Genomic DNA, 20533 nt, shown 5'->3' on the forward strand with positions numbered 1-20533 from the left:
TCCCTGCTTTCTGCTGATGCACCTCTCCTTCCTGACAGCACTTACGGTATTCCTGCTGCTACAGCTTGCTCCTTCCACCTCCTGCTGGAGGAAACTCAAAGAGAGGAATTAACCACCGGCCAGCAAAAAAGGTGCAGGAAGAAGGGAGGTAGGAAATGAGAGAAGAGCAAACAGCACAGCGAGAAACGCAGACACGGCGCGAGGATTCATCTCCTGCTCCATCCCAAGAGGGCAGAACTCGTTTTCACGGACACTGAGGGGCTCAGGACACCGCCGTGCTCACTGCCTGCAGCCCAGCAGCATCCTGCACCCCAAGGATAACCAACGGCTCAACTTCTGTGAGAGAAGTGCTGTGGGGAGGCCCTGCTGCTCCCCAGCTCCCAGACAGACGCAGCAGCTCACACAGCTGTAAGGATGCGGTCAGATGCGGCCGTCCCAGCACAGCTGAACTCTGCTTCTGAAACAAAGACCTTCAGGATATCTCAGACTTTAACAACAGGTTCTAAAGGTTGCACGCTCCAGATGGGCTGCGCTCCCACAGCTCTTGCCATGGCCCAGCAGATCCACGTACCCACCAAAGACTATCAAGTATCTTAAGCTTAAGGAGGGAAGGTTTAGATTAGATATCAGGGGGAAGTTCTTCAAAGAGAGAGCGGTGAGGTGCTGGAACAGCTGCCCAGAGAGGCTGTGGATGCCCCGTCCATCCCTGGAGGTGTTGGAGGCCAGATTGGATGGGGCCCTGGGCAGCCTGGTCCAGCATTAAATGAGGAGGTTGGTGGTCCTGCATGTGGCAGGGGGGTTGGAGATTCATCATCCTTGAGGTCCCTTTCAAACCTGGCCATTCTGTGGTTCTAACAGTACAGAGTTTTAAAGAAGCCAGCATTCATCTCCCCGGCTCCTTGTTGCAGAGCAAAGCTGAGCTCTGTGCTGAACCTCAACACTGTGACCATCGGAGCTCCCACGCTGCTGCTGCTGCCTGCAGCCATCCCCAAAAAACAGTGCCCCAAACAGCAGTGCTTTGTCATTTGGGGAACAAACTGGGGTACAGCACAGTCAGCATGGGGCAGGAATGCAGTCCTGAGGAGCACTCACCCTGTGCTGCTCTGCAGGATGCAAAACCTGGGACAATAACCCAAGCAGCAACAGTTGCTTGCCCTTAGGGTGGGCGGTCACATCACAGCTGAAACGGCCCCAAAGAGGGGCAGCAAATGGTCTGAATTGGAAGAACCCCAAAGAAGAGGCACCAAGCAGGCCTGACCAAAATAACCCAAAGATGGGCAGCGAATGGCCCCGAGCACAAAAACTCAAACAGGACAGCAAACTGTGCCGTGGGCTGGGAGTGAGTTGGAGCTCCTCTGCCTTTCTCCAACTTGCTGGGAAATATCTCCACTGCCTGCTGCAGGGAGCCTGCTTTGCAAGGGGGTTGGACTCAATGATCTGCAGAGGTCCCTTCCAACCCCAACAGTTCTGTGATTCTGTGATCTCAGGAGAAGGAGAACCGTAGCTGGGGGCAGTCCCTTCGCTTTAGTCAGCACAGGGGAAGCGCAGATTCCATCCTGCACAGCTGACATGCATGCAGCCACTCAGATCATAGAATCACAGAATGGTTTGGGTTGGAAGGGATGCCAAAGATCATCTAGTTCCAACCCTCCTGCGATAGACAGGGACACCTCCTCTACACCAGGCTGCTCCAAGTCCCACCCAGCCTGGCTTTGTGCCCATAAACAGAGACAAACCATGCCTGCCTCCTGAAACTACGTAACAGCCACTCAAGGGAAGACACAGCACCTCTAATCATTTCATGACTTTGTAGAGCACGTTTAAAAGCAGAGCACTCACTCTACAGACACTGCCCCACTCCCAGCAGCACGCAGGGTCCCACCAGCCGGGTGGATCCATCTACAGCACGGTGAAAGGATGGGGAGGGGTGTGCAACCCCTCACGGTGCCTCAGCGAAGCAAAAATCCCAGAATCCCAGAACCGTGGGGGTTGGAAGGGACCTGTGGAGCTCCTCCAGCCCAACCCCCAAAGCACTTCCCTACAGCGGCTGCAAAGGAAGGTGTCCAGGTGGGTTTGGATCTGTGCAGAGAAGATTCCCATCCCTCTGGGCAGCTGCCACACTCACAGCACAACATTTCATCCTCCTGTTCAGAAGGAACTCCCTAGGCTCTGGTTTGTGCCTGGTGCCCCTTGTCCTGTTGCTGGAGCAGCACCGAACAGAGCCCAGCCCCCACCCTTCAGATATCCATCAGCACGGAGCACAGGATGTGAGAACACAAACCCAGGCCACGAGCACTCAATCCCCACGTGCTGCGGGAGGACGGGGCACCAGCTCACAAGCAATGACTTGCAAAGTGAAGGAGGTATCAGCAGAGCACACGCGGAGCAGCTCTCATCTCATTACTGCCACACAGAGTCAGATAAGCACAGAGAAGGAGGCGGAGAGCAGCGACGATCCGGGCTCATAAAACCATTCCCAGCAAATGGGAAATGTGTTTTTATTTTGGTCCTGAATGCTGAGCAGCAGTCCCACTCCACAGAGCCCCTCGCTCCTACCTGAACCCACCCCTCCACAGGGAAACCGCGTTCAACTCATACCAGCTAAAGCACTTTTCTCCTCTTCAAGCATTTTGGTTGCAAACACGTGATTTCTGCTCAAAACACAGCCAGGCTGAGTGCCAGCAAGAAGTTCAGGTCAGATGGAGGGAGAATTTTCCTCCCAAAAAGAACAGCCAGGTGCTGCCCAAGGAGGTGGGTTTGGAGGAAGGGGGGTAGTGTAATCATCCTGGATGTGTTAAGGAATGTGAGATGTGGCTCAGTGGGGATGGGGTGGGCATCTCAGGGGTTCCAACCTTGTTCAAAGCCAGGTTGGAGGGGGTCCTGGGCAGCCTGGTCTTGTATTAAATGTGGAGCTTGGTGGCCCTGCCTGCAGTGGGGGGTTGGAGATTCGTGATCCTTGGGGTCCCTTCCAACCCAACCATTCCATCATCCCAACCTCAGCCATTCTGTGGGGTCGTTTCCAACCCAGGCCATCCTGTGATCCCAACCTCAGCCATTCCGTGGGCTCCCTTCCAACCCAACCGTTCTACCATCCCAACCTCAGCCATTCTATGACCCTGCAGAAGGATTCCTGCAGCGCATTCAGTCCCTCCAGTCAGAGGCCAAGCCGTGGGCAACCTGCTCCCTTTAAGCTCAGGAGAACATGGCGGTCAGAAGCACTACAAAGTGCAGCCCATGGCGGTGTAGGTAAATGCAGACACCCCGACCCTACAGACAAACCCCCAGCAGGCCTCAATCAGACAGAAAACAGAGGCTGTGGATGCCCCGTCCATCCCTGAGGTGTTCAAAGCCAGGTTGGATGGGGCCCTGGGCAGCCTGGGCTGCTGTGAAACGTGGAGGTTGGTGGTCCTGCCTGTGGTGGGGGTTGGAGATTCGTGATCCTTGAGGTCCCTTCCAACCCAACCATTCTATCATCTCAACCACAGCCATTCTGTGGGCTCCCTTCCAACCCAACCGTTCTACCATCCCAACCTCAGCCATTCTGTGACCCTACAGAAGGATTCCCGCAATGCATTCAGTCCCTCCGGTTGGAGCCCAAGCTCCATGGAGGTTGGTGGCCCTACCTGTGGTGAGGGGCTGGAGATTTGTGATCCTTGAGGTCCCTTCCAACCCAACCACTCTGTGATCCCAACCTCAGCAATTCTGTGGGCTCCCTTCCAACCGAACTGTTCTATAATCCCAACCTCAGACATTCTGTGGGGTCTCTTCTAACCCAACCGTTCTATCATGCCAACCTCAGCCATCCTGTGACCCTACAGAGGGATACTGAAGGATCTGTGATCCTTGAGGTCCCTTCCAACCCAACCATTCTGCGATCCCAACCTCAGCCATTCTGTGGCATCCCTTCCAACCCTACTATTCTATCATCCCAACCTCAGCCATTCCGTGGGCTCCCTTCCAACCCAGCCGTCCTGTCATCCCAACCTCAGCCACTCCGTGCCCCCACAGAAGGATTCCCGACCCCAGAGCTCCCTTCCAGCCCAGCCATTCTGTGACTCTGTGCAAACGCCGCCAGCCCGCCCAGCACAACCCCGGCCCGGGCCCCGGCACAGCGCTCTGCCCGCGATGGAACGGCGCGGGGCGGCGACGGACGAGCCGTGGGGCCGCCGAACGCAGCGGGTAACGGAGCGGATAGCGGAGCCGCGCCTCCTCACCGGGCTCCAGCAGATCAGCGGGTCGGTCTCGGGATCCTCCACCAGCGTCCACAGCTTCGTCAGGAAGGCCGACACGTTGCTGCCGCCCGGGCCAGCGCCCACCGCCGCCGCCGCGCCGGGACCTTCCATGGCCGCGGGGCTCCGGGACGGGGAGGAGAAGGGCGGAAGGCTCAACGGCGCCGGCGGGGCCGGGAGCAGCGCTGAGCGGGGCGGGCGCCGGGGCCCTGCATGGCCGCCGCCATCTTGGGCCGCCTCCGGGACGAACCCCCCGCGCCGGGACGCGCCGCGCATGCGCGGCACCGCCCCCAAGCCCCGCCCTCTCCGCGAGGCGCACGCGCATTTCATGCATGGGAAGCTTTGGGCCCTACGCGCATGCGCGCCGCGAGCTTCAGCGGGAGCTCCGTCAAGCGGCGCATGCGCCTCCCCGCCGAGTGACTCTTCCGTGCGCATGCGCCTCCCCGCCCTCTCCCCCGAGGGTCTTGACGCGCACGCGCAGCGTGCCTTGCTGCGGCAGGAAACGGGAAATCCGGAAATGAACCCGGCAGGGGGCGGGGCGTGACCTTTGACCCCGCGCACGCGGAGGACGGCGGCAGCAGCGGTAGCAGCGCACGCGGGACGCGGCCGTGGAGACCATGGAGCAGGTCGGGGCGGGTTGCCATGGTTACGGGCCTGGTGGGCTCGGGGCTTAGGCCTGGTTCCGCTTCTAGGCCTGGTTCCGGGTGTGGGCACTGGTTCTGGGTTTGGGGTCTCTCGGTTCTGGGCGGGGCTCCGGGCTGTGCGCCTCGGGCCTGGCTCTGGATCTGAGGTTCCGGGTTTTGTGTTGGGGGCCCAGGTTTTGCGTCTGGGGGCCTACGCCCGGGTTCTGGTTTGGGGTCTGGATTCTGGGCCTGAGGGTCCATGTTCTGGGCCTGGCGTCCTGGGCCCGGTTCCAGCTCCCACCGGTACCATCCTGACACCCCCCGGCCTCCCCCTGTGCAGCCCCTGGAGCTCGAGAGCGATGGCGACCTGACAGACAGTGAGGAGAGCGTTTACTCGGGGCTGGAGGACTCCGGCAGTGACAGCACCAACAGCAGCGCCGGGGAGGAGGAGGAGGATGAAGAGGAGCGGGAGGAGCCCGGCAACGGGGCAGCCCCCGAGGTAAGGAGTGGGGATGGGGGGGGCTGCCTGGGCGGGGGGGCACTGCTGGAGCACTGCGCCCGGTGCTGGGCTCCCAGTTCAGGGCAGACTGGGAGCTGCTGGGAGAGCCCAGCGGGGGGTGCGGAGATGGGGGGGACCTGGAGCCCCTCCTGGTGGGGACAGGCTGAGAGCCCCGGGGCTGTGCGCTGGGGGAGAGAAGGCTGGGAGGGGTCTGAGCAGCGCTGATGGGTGTCTGGAGGGTGGGGGGTGGGAGGAGGGGGCTGGGTTGAGTTGGGGGAGCTCCAGAGGTCCCTTTCATCCCCTGTGGTTCTGGGACTTTGGGATCTTTAAGCTCCCTTCCAACCGAAGCCATTCTGTGATCCCCTTTGGAAGCTCTGCCCTTTGAGCCCTCAGCTCTCTCCTTTGACTGCAGCCTTCCCCTGTTTGGGTCCCAGGGCCCCCAGCCCCACACCCAGGGCGGCTGGCCATGCCCAGGAGCAGCCCCCAGCCCCTGTCTGCCCCCTGCAGCGCAGCAGTGCTTCCCAAGGGGCCGGGGCAGCTGCCACCAGAAGTTGTGTCCCTGCATGGAGCTGATGGCACGAGGTCTGCTGCAGAGATGGGAAGGGCAGCTCGTGCCTTGGAAATACCCTTGTTGCTCTCCAGGTGGAGTTAGGAGTGGGTTCCTCAGGGTTCTGGGTCCGTTTCTGCTTTTCTTCCAGTAATGTTGACACAAAAAAAGGAGCAGCTGTAGCATGACATCATGAAGTGTGTTGGATAGGAAAAGTGTCCATAAAGATCGTAGAGCAGTGCTGTTGGGTATCTGGAGGGTGGGAGGAGGGAGCTGAGCAACTGTGCTGGGCACAAACTGCAGACCAGAGAGCTCCATCTGAACGTGAGGGAGAACTGTACTGTGAGAATGGCAGAGCCCCAGCACAGGGCCCAGAGTGTTGAAGGAGTTGTCTGCTCTGCAGAGATGTGAACTCGTTTGGATCCTTTCTGGTACAACTGCTGGAGGGAAATCCTTCTGGGGGGGTTGGACTGGGGTGGGGCTCTGGAGGTCTCTTCCAGTCCCTACAGTTCAGTGGCTCTGTGCACACTGAGGTCAGTGTGTGCCCCTCCTGCTGCACAGAGCCCTGTGTTGGGGGTTTCCTCTCATGGGTTCAGAGCAGGGAGGTTGGTGATGGAGCATTGCTTTGCCTGGCTTTCCTCCTGGGGCAGCATCCAAAAGGGTTTTCCCCAGAGGAAATGGCTCAAACCCATCAGGCTTGTCCAGGGGTACGTCTGATTTCTGCGCTGGAAAAAGGAATGCACCTTTCAGGAGTCCCCTTTCCAGTGCAGACCTAAGAGAAGCTCAGTCTGCTCACATCCTTTCTTCTGCAGTCCTCTGCAGCTCCCTGATGTGCTCTGACAGAGCTGTAAGCCCTGCAGTGAGCTGCGTCCTGCAGCTGCTTTGCCTCCCTTTAAAGCCTTTGCATAGCTCCATAAGTAAGCGGGCTGTGACCACTGCCTTGTCACTTTAGACACCCCTGCAGTTCAGTTTTTCAGAGCAACTCGATGATTCTGGGACCGAATCCAAATTTTTCATGGCATTGAAAGTGCTTGGGAGCTTCAGGAGAGCAGAGATCTCTGCTGCTCCGCTGTCATGTTTGGGAAAGGTTGAGTGCTGTAGGGTGAGAGCAGGGAGTGTTGGCTTCTGCCTGGAAAATGCTGTGCCTGCAGGTGCTGGAGGGCGGCTTATTTGCTTTGGCTGGGTGTCTTCAGAGCTTGAATGATGTTTCTCTGGCTGCAGTACGTGGCTCAGAAGGCCATGTGTGCAGCATAGCTGGACACCGAGTGTGGCACTTCATGGGAGGACTCAGTGCCACAGATGTGTGGGATCTTTGGTGCTGAGCTCAGTGCCAGGCTCTGGCTGTGGCAAATTATGGTTGTGCCACTCCTCCTGCTGCTGCTGCCTGGGTCTGGATGTGCTGCAGCTGGGACATGGGGTGGCAGAGTGGTTGAGGCTGAGGCTGCTGCACTCCGTCCATCCCACGGCCCCCAGCTGGGGTCAGAAATCTCCAAGAGCAGCCTGCAGCCCCTACCTGCTCCCTGAACCAGCTCCAGCCCCCTCTCCCTTCCCCCCCCAGCACAGCAGTGCTTTTTCAGGAGCAGCTCCTGGGCTCCAGTCTGTGCCCGTTGCCTCTTGTGCTTGTCCTGGTGCTGCTGAGCGCAGCCTGACTCTGTCCTCCCTGTGGGACATATCACCACGGGTGGGATTCCCCCGAGCCTCCCTGCCCCAATCCAAACGGCCCCTCAGCCTCAAAGCTGCTCCAGACCCTCGGTCACTATAGTGGCCTTCCACTGGGCTCTCCCCAGTGCACCCAGCTCCCTCCCGCACTGGTCACAGCACTGAGCAGAGGGGCAGCATCCCCTCTCTTGATCTGCTGGCGATGTTCTGTTGCAACCAAGACCATCATCAGCACCGTTTGCCCAAGGGCCCATCTCTGCTTCGTGTCCCATTTGGGCCCCCTGGGGCTCAAACTCATCACCGTGCTGCAGGCAGCAACAGAGCTGATTAACAGCGGGGCTGAACTGGAGCTAACGAACCTCGTGTGGCAGCTGCATCCCTGTGTGTGGTGTGACTGTACGCAGGTGTAATCGGGAGCAAAGAGCAGCGGGCCCCAACTCTATGCACTTTCTGAGCAAGTATAACGATAAACACATCTTAGAAACCCCTGAAGAGGTTAGCAATAGGCAGTGACACCCCAATAACCGTGGGCTGTGTGTCCAGCAAGGTGGTGGATGGAGCTCAGGGAGCATTCCCGAGCTGCTCCATCCAGAGGCAACGGACCACGTGCAGGAGGGCAAAACGTGTGAGCCAAACTCTTGGGAATGGACAGGAGGGTTTGCTGCTGTGCCCGAGGAACGTGGAGAGCATCAGGGAGCTGTGAGGGGGAGAAGGGAAGCAGGCAGATGAGAGCAGACAGATCCACAGGGCTGCCAGAGCTCTGGGTGTGTTTCTGGTGGAGCTCTGGGGGCTGTGGCTGCAGGACTGCTCTGCCCAAGGGCTCCGGCCCCAGCGATGCAGCTGCTGAGCTGCTGTATCCCCTGCGTGGAAGCCGAGGTCTGGGGATGCCGTGGGGCCAGCGCTGAGCTGATGCTCTATGGGGCTCTGGGCTTAAGGTTTTCTTGCTCCAGCCACACAAGTAATGGCTCTGTGAAGGGAGGAATCCTTCAGCAGATTAACACTTCAGCCTGGCTTTCAGCTGCTAGGGTTCACCCCAGGGTGGAAGAGCGGAGCCACGCAGCTCCAGGGCTGCCAAGAGGAAAGCACCATTGTCACAGCACTGGGAGTCATCAGGAGGAAATGGAATCCCACAGGGACAGCCCAATATTGACGCAGCCCTGAGAGTGAGGGAGGCAGAGAGTGTGGGGCTGACTGGCACTGCGGGGTCCCGCAGAAGCTGGTGCAGCTCCACAGCTCTCCTGATCAGTGCTGGCTCACAGCCTCATTACTCTCTCTGCTTTAAATCCAGGCATGGATTTCTGGCCTCCCACCTTTCTTAATGCATCCCCTTGGAGTGAGCCCCACGTCTCTGTATCTGACTGTGCCAGGATGAGCATTTATCACCAGCAGACCTCTCTGCAGCTCTCAAACCCTTCTGCCTGGGGCAGTTCCGTGCTGGGCTCTGCTCCCCATCCCTATGTGCTTGCAGTGGCAGCCCTGGGCTGCACGTCCCCATCCCCACAGTGCTGCCACGGAGCTCCTGCTGGGGACAGTGGAACCTTTCCCCTTCCTACTGGCAGAGCGCAGGCGGGGAGCTCTGACGTCTTCTGTAGAGCTGCGGGGAGGCAGCAGGTTGTGCCTCTCATAGAACCATAGAATGGCCTGGGTTGCAAAGGACCACAATGCTCATCAGTTCCATCCAACCCCTGCTGTGTGCAGGTCGCCAACCAGCAGCCCAGGCTGCCCAGAGCCACATCCAGCCTGGCCTTGGATGCCTGCAGGGATGGGGCATCCACAGCCTCCTTGGGCAACCTGTTCCACTGCCTCCTCATATCCAACCTAAACCTCCCCTGGCTCAGTTTCAAACCATTCTCCCTTGTCCTATTGTGTATCAGTCTGCCTCCCAGTGACCTTCGATTTGGGGAGAACAGAGGATCCCTCGCTGGGCCATTGATGTGTTTTGCTGAAGAGGAGATGCAGCGTTTGGGGCAGTGCTGGGGCTGCGAAGCGCTGAGCAGGGTTTCTCTTTGTGGATGTGTACAGGGAGAGGTGGCAGCTTTGGTGGCACCGATTTGTCTGGCTGCAGACTGGAAGAGCTCTGGGACAACTGAGCCTTCCTCAGTTCTGTCTCACACTGTGGAAGGGCTGTGGTTCCTGAGGGTATTTCCTTTTTCCAGTGGTGCTGAGGTATAACCACAGTCCTGACTGCCCTTCCATCTGTGCGTTTGCCTCTGCAGCTCAGCACGTGATGCATTTATTGTAGAACCACAGCATGCTTGGGTTGGAAGGGTCCTTAGGGATCATAGAACCATGGGTTGGGTTGGGTAGGGTAGGGTTGGGATGGTCCTTAAAGATCACAGAGCTATGGGATGGATTGGGTTGGGTTAGAAGGGTCTTGAAAGGTCATAGGACCATGGAATGGTTGGGTTGGGTTGGAGTAAGGTTGGAAGGATCCTTAAAAGATCATAGAGCTGTGAGATGGGTTGGGTTGGGTTGGAAGGGTCTTGAGAGGTCATAGAACCATGGAATGGTTGGGTTGGAAGGGTCCTTAAGAATCATAGAGCCATGGAATTGTTGGACTGGAAGGGCCCTTAAAGATCATAGAGCCATAGAACAACAAAATGATTGGGTTGGAAGGGTCCTTAAAAGTCATAGAACCATACAATGGTTGGGTTGGAAGGACCCCCCAGCCCCACCTCTGCCGTGGGCTGGCTGCCCCCCAGCTCAGGCTGCCCAGGACCCACCCACAGCCTCGGGCACCTCAGGGATGGGGCACCCACAGCTCTGGGCAGCAGTGCTGGGGCTGCACCGCCTCTGGGTGAAGGATTTCCCCACATGTGCCCCCAATCTGCCCTCTGTTGGGTTCAACCCATTCCCCCGTGTTGAACTGCTCTCTGCCCATGCTCTTCTTTTTATCAGCCGTGATTCAGTTGGTCTCTGGGCTGTACAAACGCACTGCTGCCTCATCCAGCTTTCCTCCACAGGACCCTCATGTCCTTCCCTCAGGACTGCTCTCCATCAGCTCCCACTCTGTGCCAAAATCTGGGGTTTCTTTGACCCAGCATCACCCATTTGGCCCTATTGAACCTCCCTGCGTTCCCGTGAGCCCCCTCCTCACCTCCCCAGGCCCCTCTGGACGCCATCCTTCCCTTCTATTGAATCAAGCACAGCGCTCTGCTTGGGGCTCACCGGCAAACTGCAGGAGCACCAATATTGCCACCGACCGTGTCCCCCAGTGCCACACCTCTGGGAACGGTGACACCCCCACGTCCCTGGGCAGCATCCCAGCCGGATGGGATGTGGCTCTGTGCCTCCTTCCCCAAGCTGTGGCCGTGCCCTGGCGCTGGGGGAGCATTTGGGGTTTATTTTGTTGGATTTGGCAGTGGGTCCATCCTGCTTGCTGCCCTCTTGTGGAACGATCCCAGCTGCAGGGATCCGGGAGCAAAGCGGGGGGAGCAGAGAGGACTGCGGTGTGCCTGGAGCAAATGGAACATTGCTGCACTCCTCCCGAGCCCCTCTGTCCACTTGAGATGGACTTTTGGGGTAAAATAGTGAGGGTTTGTCGTTCCCCAGGTGTCAGCTGTAGCACAGTGCTGGGAATGGAGTGCTCCTTCCAGGGCTCCGGGCCGCTTTTGTGCCTTTATGCCGTACTCGGGGGGGGTCCTTCTGTGCCCACCCCGATTGCAGAGTGGGGCAAAGCTGTTGGGCACAGCTCTGTGCCGGGGGGCCCCCACGGAACCGCAGCGCATCGTGGTGAAGGGAGAGAAGGGGGAAAGAGAGAGGGAGAGATGGAAACTAGCGGCCAAAGCCACTGCAGCGCCAAACGCCTGGAAAAAAACTTATCTCCAATCTCCCTTTTTATTTTTTATTTTTTTTTTTTAAATTTTTTAATAAAGCCCTTTGTTTTTGCAGTAATCTCATCCTCTTGCCGGGCCGGGATTTTCCAGGCGCTCTCCCACCCCTCTCCCCGCGCACAGCAGAAGGTGATCGCACACTGCGCGGACTTTACGGCTCCCACGAGGGACGTTGCTGGGGCTGCTTTTGCGATTATTACACCGAATCCTCCCGTAAACCCGATCTCACCAGGGTCCCCGTCCCCCCCAGCCCCCCGCCCCATCGATGGGGGAGCGAATCTCTTTTCCAGGGAAGGAGCTGCCGGCTCCTCGCACCCACGCGGCGCTCAGGGCCGTCCCAGCGCTGCAGGGAAAGCTTCTCCGTGCCCTGGCCCCCAGCTCCGTGCTGCTGCCGGAGGTGTTCTGCCCAGTGCGGGTGCTGGAGGGGAGAAGAAATGGAGAAGGGAAAAGAAATGGAGAAGGGAAAGGAAATGGAGAAAAATGGAGGATGGAAAAGAAGTGGAGTGCGCTCGGGCAGAGCAGCAGCTCGCAGTGCCCGGGGCAAGGTTGGTTTCATGCTGCCCCATTGATGCCCTCAGTCCATTGAGGCCTCTTTGTGACTTTGGGCTGGCAGCTGAGATCACTCTGTGCTTCTCTGATCCCCAGTGTGTTGTACACCCGTCTCCAGCACTCTGAGCTAGAGCCTTGGCAGAGCTCATCTGCAGGAAGGGACATTTGCTTGGCGCAGGGCAAGGCGGCCCTTGTGCTGGTCCAGCAACCCCTGCACTTGTGCTGCCAGGTGGGGAAGGTTCTGCTGGCTGTGTGTACCTGGGATCATAGAATCATCGTAGAATCATGGAATGGTTTGGGTTGGAAGGGACCTTTCAGACCATCTATTTCCACCCACCCCTGCTGTAGGCGGGGACACCTCCCACCAGACCAGGTTGCTCACAGTCCCATCCAGCCTGGCCTTGAACACCTCCATGGTGGGAGCATCCACGGCCTCTGAGCAACCTGCTCCAGTATCTCACTGCCCGCACAGTGTGGAGTTTCTTCCTAAGAAGATCTATTCTAAGCTATGGAGAGCAGTTGGAGCAGTGCAGCGTAGGGCTGGTGGGCGCCGGGTGGAGCTCAGGGGCAGCACATCCCACACCGGGCTCAGAACTAACCTGAGTGGGGTTAAGTTCACAGGAGCAGCTCAGGAGAGGGGGACTGGGGGGCTGCAGGTGTCCACGACCACAGCGACCTCACGTTGGGCCGATGGGTAGAGGCACAGTGAGAGCGTGCCAACAGGGATGGGAGTGGCACCTCAGCTGCCATCCGTGCGCTGGGTCCATTTGAGGACCTGGTTCGGTGCAGGGACAGAGGGCACAAGGGCTGAGCTGGCAGGGAGAGGCAGCCAGGCTGTTGTCCTGCCCAGGGACAGGGGGCAGAGCAGGAGGGGGATCCCTGGATGGAGGTGAGGAAGGAGCTCTTGTCCTGGTGGACTTCTGGGACGGGACCCAGGCAGTGGTGAGGTCTCCATCTGGGGAGAAATGGGAGCATGACTGCGTGACCAGACACAGTGCTCAGCACCTTGATGGAGCCTGGAAGCTGGCTTTACTGGAGCAGAGACCTCCAGAAACCCTTCCCAGCATGTTTTTCCACAGTCTGCTTTGCAGAGCTTCCATGCACTCGTACCTACCAGCCCCTCTCAGCACCTCGCCTTGGCTGTACGCACACCTTGCAGGGCTTTATTCCGTGCTCTTCCCAAAATTCAGGGCTGTTGCCCCCAGGTTCATCGGGTGGCACTGAGCTCGTGGGAGCAGAGGGGCTCTGCAGAGCTCTGAGATCTGATCTGGGCTGGCCGGGATGGGGAAGCAGCCGAGACAGGAAAGGCTGTGAGCACAGTGAGTGGGAATGCAGCGCTGTGAGCTGAGCAGCTGTCAGAGCGCGGCTCGGCAGCCCATCCTCAGACGGGGGCTGATGGACTTTCTGTCTTCGTGGTCCCAGATGAGCAGAAGTGCGCGGTGCTTAATGAGCCCTTTCTTTCCTTCCTTCCTTCCCTGTAATGCGCCGTCCCCGAGGAGCTGTGAGCGCTGCGCTATGCGGCGCGAGCCCAAAAGCACAAAGGTTCACGTGGCCGGCCCTTGCTAAGCTGTTTTCTTCTCTTTCAGGTCAAAGGGGCTCCCAGGAAGAGCAAAGCCCTGGGGGCTGATCCCCCTCCAAAGGACAGCGAGGGTCTGAGCGTTCCAGATGAGTATGAGGAGGACAGCTCGGATGAGGAGGTAGGACTGCCTGCCAACGTGATATATGTGGATACAACATAGGGCTGGTGGATTTCTTGCTGCATCGCCTTCTGTGCAACCTGGAGGGAGAGATGTTGGTCAAAGAGCGTTGGGTGTGATGGGGGGCTGCCCACCCTGCAGCTCGCTGCTGGCACCCAGTGGGGCCGGGGGGGCTGGTGGTGGAGCGCAGCGCTCGCGGTGCCTGGCGCGGGAGGTTGGAAACTGCTTGTGCAAGAGGCAGCAGGATCCGGGCCACAGAATGCTCCTTGGCTTGGCTTGTTCCAGACCAACTTCATTGCCTTTCTTAATCGTCTGCTAAATCAATTAACGCGATTGGCGCAAATCAGCTGCTCCTGCAGAGCCCTGGGGTCGGGATGGGGTGAGCGCCAAGTGCCGCGGGGGCGTTCGGTCTGGCCCTATTGCCGGGCTCTGGGTTCACTGGAAGGTGCTGAGAGGGGTGTGTGGGGCGGCCTGTGGGGCACTGGTGAGGTTGGAGGGCATGGCGTGCTATACTGGGGTATGATGTGGTATACTGGGACATGGCGTGGTATACTGGGGCATGGTGTGGTATACTGGGACATGGCGTGGTATATTGGGGCATGGGGTAGTATATTGGAACATGGCGTGCTATACTGGGGTATGATGTGGTATACTGGGACATGGCGTGCTATACTGGGGTATGATGTGGTATACTGGGACATGGCGTGGTATACTGGGGCATGGTGTGGTATACTGGGACATGGCGTGGTATATTGGGGCATGGGGTAGTATATTGGAACATGGCGTGGTATACTGGGGCATGATGTGTTCTGCTGGGGCATGGTGTGGTATATGGAGTCATTTTGATGTCTCCAAAGCCCATTTTGAGGTCATATGGCCCTATTTTGAGGGATTGTGGCTCCATTTTGAGAACTCAAACCCCACTGGCAAGAGTTGGACTCGATGATCCTAATGGGTCCCTTCCGGGTTGGGATATATTCTTTGATTCTGTGGTGTGGTATATCAGGGCACGGCGTGGTATGCTGGGACACTTTGAGGGCTCAAAACCGCATTTTGAGGTCATATGGCCCTATTTTGAGGGGTCATGTCCCAACTTTGAGTATCCCTAGCCCATTTACCAGGTGTTTGACTCTGATTCTTATGGGTCCCTGCCAAGTTGGGATATATTCTGTAATTTTGTGGTGTGGTATATCAGGGCATGGTATGGCATATCAAGGCGTAGCATGGTATATTGGGGCATGGCGTTGTATATGAGGGCATTTTGAGGGCTCAAAACCCCATTCTGAACGGCTTTTGGCCCTATTTTGAGGGATCATGGGCCCATTTTGAGAACTCTTAGGCATTGCCATGTGTTGGACTTGACGATTCTAACAGGTCTCTTCGGACTTGGGATATATTCTCTGATTCTGAGATGTGGTATATTGAGGCACAGTGTGTTATATTGGAAGTTTCAAGAGCTTAAAACCTCATTTTGAGATCTTATGGCCCTATTTTGAGGGATCACAGCCCCATCTTCAGAACTCCTAGTGCTATTGCCAGGAGTCAGACTCAGTGGTCCTATGGGTCCCTTCCAAGTTGGGATATATTCTCTGATTCTGTGATGTGGTATGTCAGAGCATGGCATGGTATATTGCAGAAAGGCAGTGATATATTGGGGCATGGTGTTGTATATCAGGGCATGACATTCTGAGGGCTGAAAACTCCATCTTGAGGTCTTATTGCCCTATTTTGAGGGCTCAGGGCCCCATTTTGAGTATTCCTAACCCAATTGCTAGGAGTTGCACTTGATCCTTATGGATCCCTTCCAAGTTGGGATATATTCTCTGGTTCTGTGGTGTGGTATATCAGGGCATGGCATGGTATATCAAAGCATGGGGTGGTATGTTGCAGAATGGTGTGGTGTATCATGGAACGGCGTGGTATATCAAAGCATGGGATGGTATATTACAGAATGGTGTGGTATATTGTGGAATGGCATAGTATATCAAAGCATGGGGTGGTATATTGCAGAATGGTGTGGTATATTGTGGAATGGCGTGGTATATCAAGGCACAGTGTGGTATATCGGGGCATTGAGTGCCAGCACAGCAGCTCCTCGTCCCTACAGCCAGTGAAGGGCTTCAGCCCTGGCTTAAGAGACACGAGGGGGGCCTGGGAGCACACTGTGCCCCGGGGCTGGACGCTGGAGGCCCACCTGGGTTGGCGCTGGAGCTGCCGGCAGCCCCCGGGTCTGGAATAGAGATTTAGAGAGAGGGGAAATATATGACTATAGAAAACATACACTTGTGTAATGTCTCCAGCATAACCCAGGAAAAAAACCCTTTCATGCAGGAATCCGAGGTCTCCCCCTCCCCAGCTGGTCCCGGTGCAGGGCCCCCGTGGGGGGAGCGCTGATTCAGAACCTGTTGACATCAGAGCAGCTTCCAGTGGCTTTGTTCCTGTTCCCTGCTCCCAGCCCCCTGCCCTCTGCGATTGTATTTATCTCTCCTCCAGAAGATCTCTGGTGCTGCTGCTGCTTCCTGCGGCCGCTTTGTGCTCGTCGCCCCACGCTGCCCTGGCTTCGTCCCTCCATGCTGCAGGAGGGGCCGTTATCTTCCATTTCTCCTTATCTCTTCTTCCTTGAGACCCCCAGCTTCTGTTCCGTAGCGTCCTTCTAATTAATGCCTGAACTCATCCTTATTAATGAGTGGCTCATCCTCATCAAAGGACGCGGTGCTCTCGAGAGTGAAACTGGAGGTGCGTGTGGCCCCAAGGACCCTGCGGATGGGGCTCAGCCCATCCCACCTGCAGGCACTGGGAGCAAATGATGGGATGCACTGGGGGGCTCCCATCCCAGACCCACCCCTGTGCAGCCCTCGGGCAAAGCATGGCAAGCTGTGTCGGTGCACAGCACCGTCAGTCCCTGCAGCTGCTCTGGGGACAGCGGGGTGTCCCTCCCCGTTGTGCCCCCCCGCAGAGCTGCAGGAGCGGCGTCCCCATCCATCACCCCAGCACCCCGGGATGGCACACACCAAACCGAGGTAGGGGCGGCCCCCGGTGCCTCGTGGCTGCGCCTTGTCACCTGCAGGTGGCTGCCCTACTCCGGGCGATGCCACGACTCCGGGCAATGCCACGACTCCGGGCGATGCCACGGCGCCGCGCTCTCCCCGTGGGGCTGCCGCCATCTGACCCGTCGCTGTGCCCACAGCCGACCCCACAAGCAGCACGGGTGGGAAAACATCCCACGGTGCCCCCGGGGCGCCCGGAGCCGTGCCGCTGTCACTCAGCGCCTGCGCGGGGGCTCCGAGCTCCTTAATAAAGAGTAATGGCCCCGCGCTGCCCCGCGCTGCTGCTCGCTTGGCAGCTCCTTCTGGCCGCGTGCCCGGCCGCTGTGCCGTGAGCTCCGAGCAGAGACACAACAAAACCCCGGCGGTTTCCTGGCCGGGTGCGCAGCCCGCGGTGCGTGCGGGGCTCCCGGTGGCACAGCAGTGCACACCAGCAGTGCACACCAGCAGTGCGTGTGCCCGCGGTGCCGGCGCTCCCCCCGGCGCTCCGCACGGAGATGAATGGCCGCGAGCTGCCGCGGCTGTCAGGGCCTCGCTGGGAGGAAGCAGTTTGGGGCTTTTGTTTGGTTCTGTTTCCTCCCACAATGACTATTCCATATGTCAGTGGATAATGAATGAAGGAGCGCTGAGTGCTCCTCGGAGCGCGGCGGCCGTTCCAAGCCCACTTCCCTCCTCCGCAGCGCAGCTGAGCCGGGCGGGGGGCGAGCGCTGGCCGGGCGCAGGGAGCTCTTCTTTCAGTAGCTGATTAGCCAAGAGAGAAAAGTGCTGCAGAATGTGCTGCTGGCAGACGGCTCCTTCACTCATCACTCCGTGTGTGTGTGTGTGTGTGTGCGCGCGGCCCTGCGTGCGCTTCCTGACCTGCCTGGCTCTGCCTGATCTCCGTGCTCCCCCGCGAGCGTGCCTGGCCAGCGAGCGTGCGCTCAGACCCTGGAGCGGTGAGGGAGGAGTGGGCAGTGCCATGCTGGAGCTCACGGGCAGTCAGTGTCATGCCAGAGCTCGTGGGCAGTGCTGTACCGGAGCTTGTGGGCTGTGCCGTGCCAAAGCTCTGGAGATGGGCGAGGAGGGGCCCTGTGGGTAGTGCTGTGCTGTGCTGGAGTTTGCAAGCAGTGCTGTGCAGTGCCAAAGCTCCAGAGCCAGGAAAGGAGGGACCCAGCAGATGGCTGTGCTGTGCCAAAGCTCATGGGCAGTGCTGTGCCGTGCCAAAGCTCTGGAGATGGACGAGGAGGGGCCCTGTGAGCAGCGCCGTGCTGTGCCAAAACTCCGGAGCCATGCAAGGAGAGATTTAGTGTGTGGCTGTGCTGTACAGAGGCTCATGGGCAATGCCATGTTCTGCTGAAGCTCCATAGCCAAACAAGGAGAGACTCAATGGTCAGTGCCGTGCCAAAGCTCACAGGCAGCCCCAGGGTGGCACTGGGGGATCCTCCCAATTCCCAAACCAGCTCTGCTGCTCAATTCCACACTTTTTACACTCAACTTTTTTCCAAGGGGGAAGTGCCTCTCAGTGTTGCTGTGTCCCTTCCAAAAAGCTCTGGTTCCCATTGTTGGGAGCACCGCACACTGCAGTTGGGTTTTGCACTGGGGAGGGACCGTGGCACAGAGCTTTGGGTGCTTGCCTGCACTGAAGGATGTGGCTCAAGGCTCCTCGGTGCCTCCTGTCCCCTCGAGCACAAACAATTCCTGGGAAGGCATGAGCTGCCACATATGACATCAGGAAGGAGCTGAAAGATGGACGCGGGGAGGAAAGCACTGCGTTGCAGCTCCAGCCCACCACTGAGGTCCTCCAGCTGCAGTGCCATGCCCCATTTCCACAATTCCGTTTTGGAATGGCGGAGGGAGAGCGAAAGGAGCTGCGGAGATGGATGGAGGGGATAATTGGAGGCCTGGGGGGAGCGTGCAGACGAGGAGATGTGAGGAGATTTGTGTCGGCTGGAGGCGAAGCGGAGTCGGGAGGACACTAACAGGATGCAGGAGGAAGCACAGGGATATTTGACAAGATGAAACAGCGTCAGGTTTAAGTGAAAATGAAATGGGAGGAGAGGGACGCGCTCGCTGTGCGGCCGTATTGTCTTACACGGGGCAGTGCATCACAGCACCACGAGATGTGGTGCCAGAGGCTATGTAGACGTCCGGGTCTGCAGACAGTGATGCCAATAATGGGGACATCGGGAGCTGTGGTGCTTCAGGCTGAGATCGATGCTATGGGACCTCAGGGATCCATGTTGGTCCCTGAGCCGCGCGCACCAGGAACGCTCTGCTATGTGCTGGGGTGGTCAAAAACCAAAATCACAAAACTATGACAGAATCACTGAGGATGGATAAGATCTCCAAGATCCCCCAGTCCAACCCCAACCCATCCCCACCGTGACCCTAAACAGAAACCATAAAGTCTTTGTCACAGCATTAACCACGACAGTCATTATGGTTGGAAGAGACCTCCAAGATCTCCCAGTCCAACCCCAACCCATCTTTGCCATGACCCTAAATGACAGGGTCATTATAGTTGGAAGAGACCTCCAAGATCCACCAGTCCAACCCAACCCTTCCCACCATGCCCACTGACCGTGTTCCCCTCAAGTGCCACATCTCCACTGTTCTGTAACACCTCCAGAGATGGGGACTCCCCTCCACCTCCCTGGGCAGTGGAATGGGGCCTTGGAGCTGATCTGTTGTCCCATCTTGTTGTCAGCAAAGGGTGGGGAGCTCTGCTTTCAGCACATCCCATCCCATCTTCCACCGCACATCAGCCACCAAAGGTCTGAGATTCATAGAACCATAGAGTGGTTGGGTTGGAAGAGTCCTTAGGAGCACAGAACCGTGGAATGGTTGGGTTAGAAGGGTCCTTAAGAGCACAGAACCATGGAATGGTTGGGTTGGAAGGGTCCTTAAAGAGCACAGAACCATGGGATGGTTGGGTTGGAAGGGTCCTTAAAGAGCACAGAACTATGGAATGGTTGGGTTGGAAGGGTCCTTAAAGAGCACAGAACTATGGAATGGTTGGGTTGGAAGGGTCCTTAAAGAGCACAGAACCATGGGATGGTTGGGTTGGAAAGGTCCTCAGAGCCCATCCATCTCCAACCCACTCCTCAGCCCACCCAGGACCCTCTTGATGCCATCTCTCCCTTTTGTTGGATCTGGGGGCTGTCAGCAAACTGCAGGCACACCCAGTCCCACCGCCGGTGCCATCGATAAAGAAGAGCCCTCCTCCATTGACCATGGCCGTGGGGTTTCCTGTGGATTCACAGAATCACAGAATTCCTCGGTGGGGGCATCGCGTGGGCTCCTGTGGGAGCTCGGCTGCCACTCACTGGTGGTTAAATAGAGGCTGAGAGGAGCCAGAGGAACACGACGCATGGCTTGGGGCCTGCGCTGCACATCTCTCCCCTTCCCCCCGTAGACTGAGGATGGTTTCGGCACCAGCTCCGGTGCTTGGGGCCGCCGTGGGAAGCCGGGCTGGCGCGGCACCGGGAGCTCACAGCTGTGCAGCTCGGGCACTCGTTGGGGCTCCTGGCGCTCCAGGACGGAAAGTTTCCACGCTCAGCACGTCGGGGCTGGGACCAGGCAGCCCCTTCCCCACAGCACCGGGTGTCCCTGACCCCGTGCGCTGCCGTGCCCGGCAATGAGGAGCGGCTGCGGTGCTGCCGGGGGATTCTCTGTGGTGGGGACAGGGAGGGCTGGAGCTGGGGGGAGCGGGGGAGAGCCGGTGATTAACTGGTGCTGATACAGCCGTGAAAAAGGAGCTCCATTACTCTGTCTCTTGGCTGCCCCAGAGCTGATATTTAAAGCGTTTGTAAAGCGGCTCAGTTGGGGCAGGAAAGGCTTTTTCCTTCTGGAAGGAATGACATCACCGAATACA

The 20533-nt window shown here is 58.1% G+C and overlaps 2 protein-coding genes across 3 annotated transcripts in view; one reads left to right on the forward strand and one right to left on the reverse strand.

Moving 5' to 3' along the window:
- The window catches only part of HSF1 (heat shock transcription factor 1), a 63938-nt gene extending 59446 nt beyond the window's left edge, over positions 1–4492 (reverse strand). For both annotated transcript variants that reach the window (XM_031609463.2, XM_031609462.2), the window contains exon 1: positions 4215–4492. In XM_031609463.2, coding sequence (XP_031465323.2) covers positions 4215–4343 — 129 coding nt within the window. In that variant the 5' untranslated portion in view covers positions 4344–4492. The remainder of the gene's footprint in view (positions 1–4214) is intronic.
- A 240-nt stretch (positions 4493–4732) lies between these two features.
- The window catches only part of BOP1 (BOP1 ribosomal biogenesis factor), a 50399-nt gene continuing 34598 nt past the window's right edge, over positions 4733–20533 (forward strand). Inside the window, exons 1-3 of the mRNA XM_031609458.2 lie at positions 4733–4855; positions 5193–5351; positions 13526–13636. Of these exons, the coding sequence (XP_031465318.2) occupies positions 4847–4855; positions 5193–5351; positions 13526–13636 (279 nt within the window). The 5' untranslated portion in view covers positions 4733–4846. The remainder of the gene's footprint in view (positions 4856–5192; positions 5352–13525; positions 13637–20533) is intronic.

This window comes from Phasianus colchicus, chromosome 3 (genome assembly GCF_987193195.1).
Source record: "Phasianus colchicus chromosome 3, bPhaCol1.hap1.1, whole genome shotgun sequence".
Classification (NCBI taxonomy): domain Eukaryota; kingdom Metazoa; phylum Chordata; class Aves; order Galliformes; family Phasianidae; genus Phasianus; species Phasianus colchicus.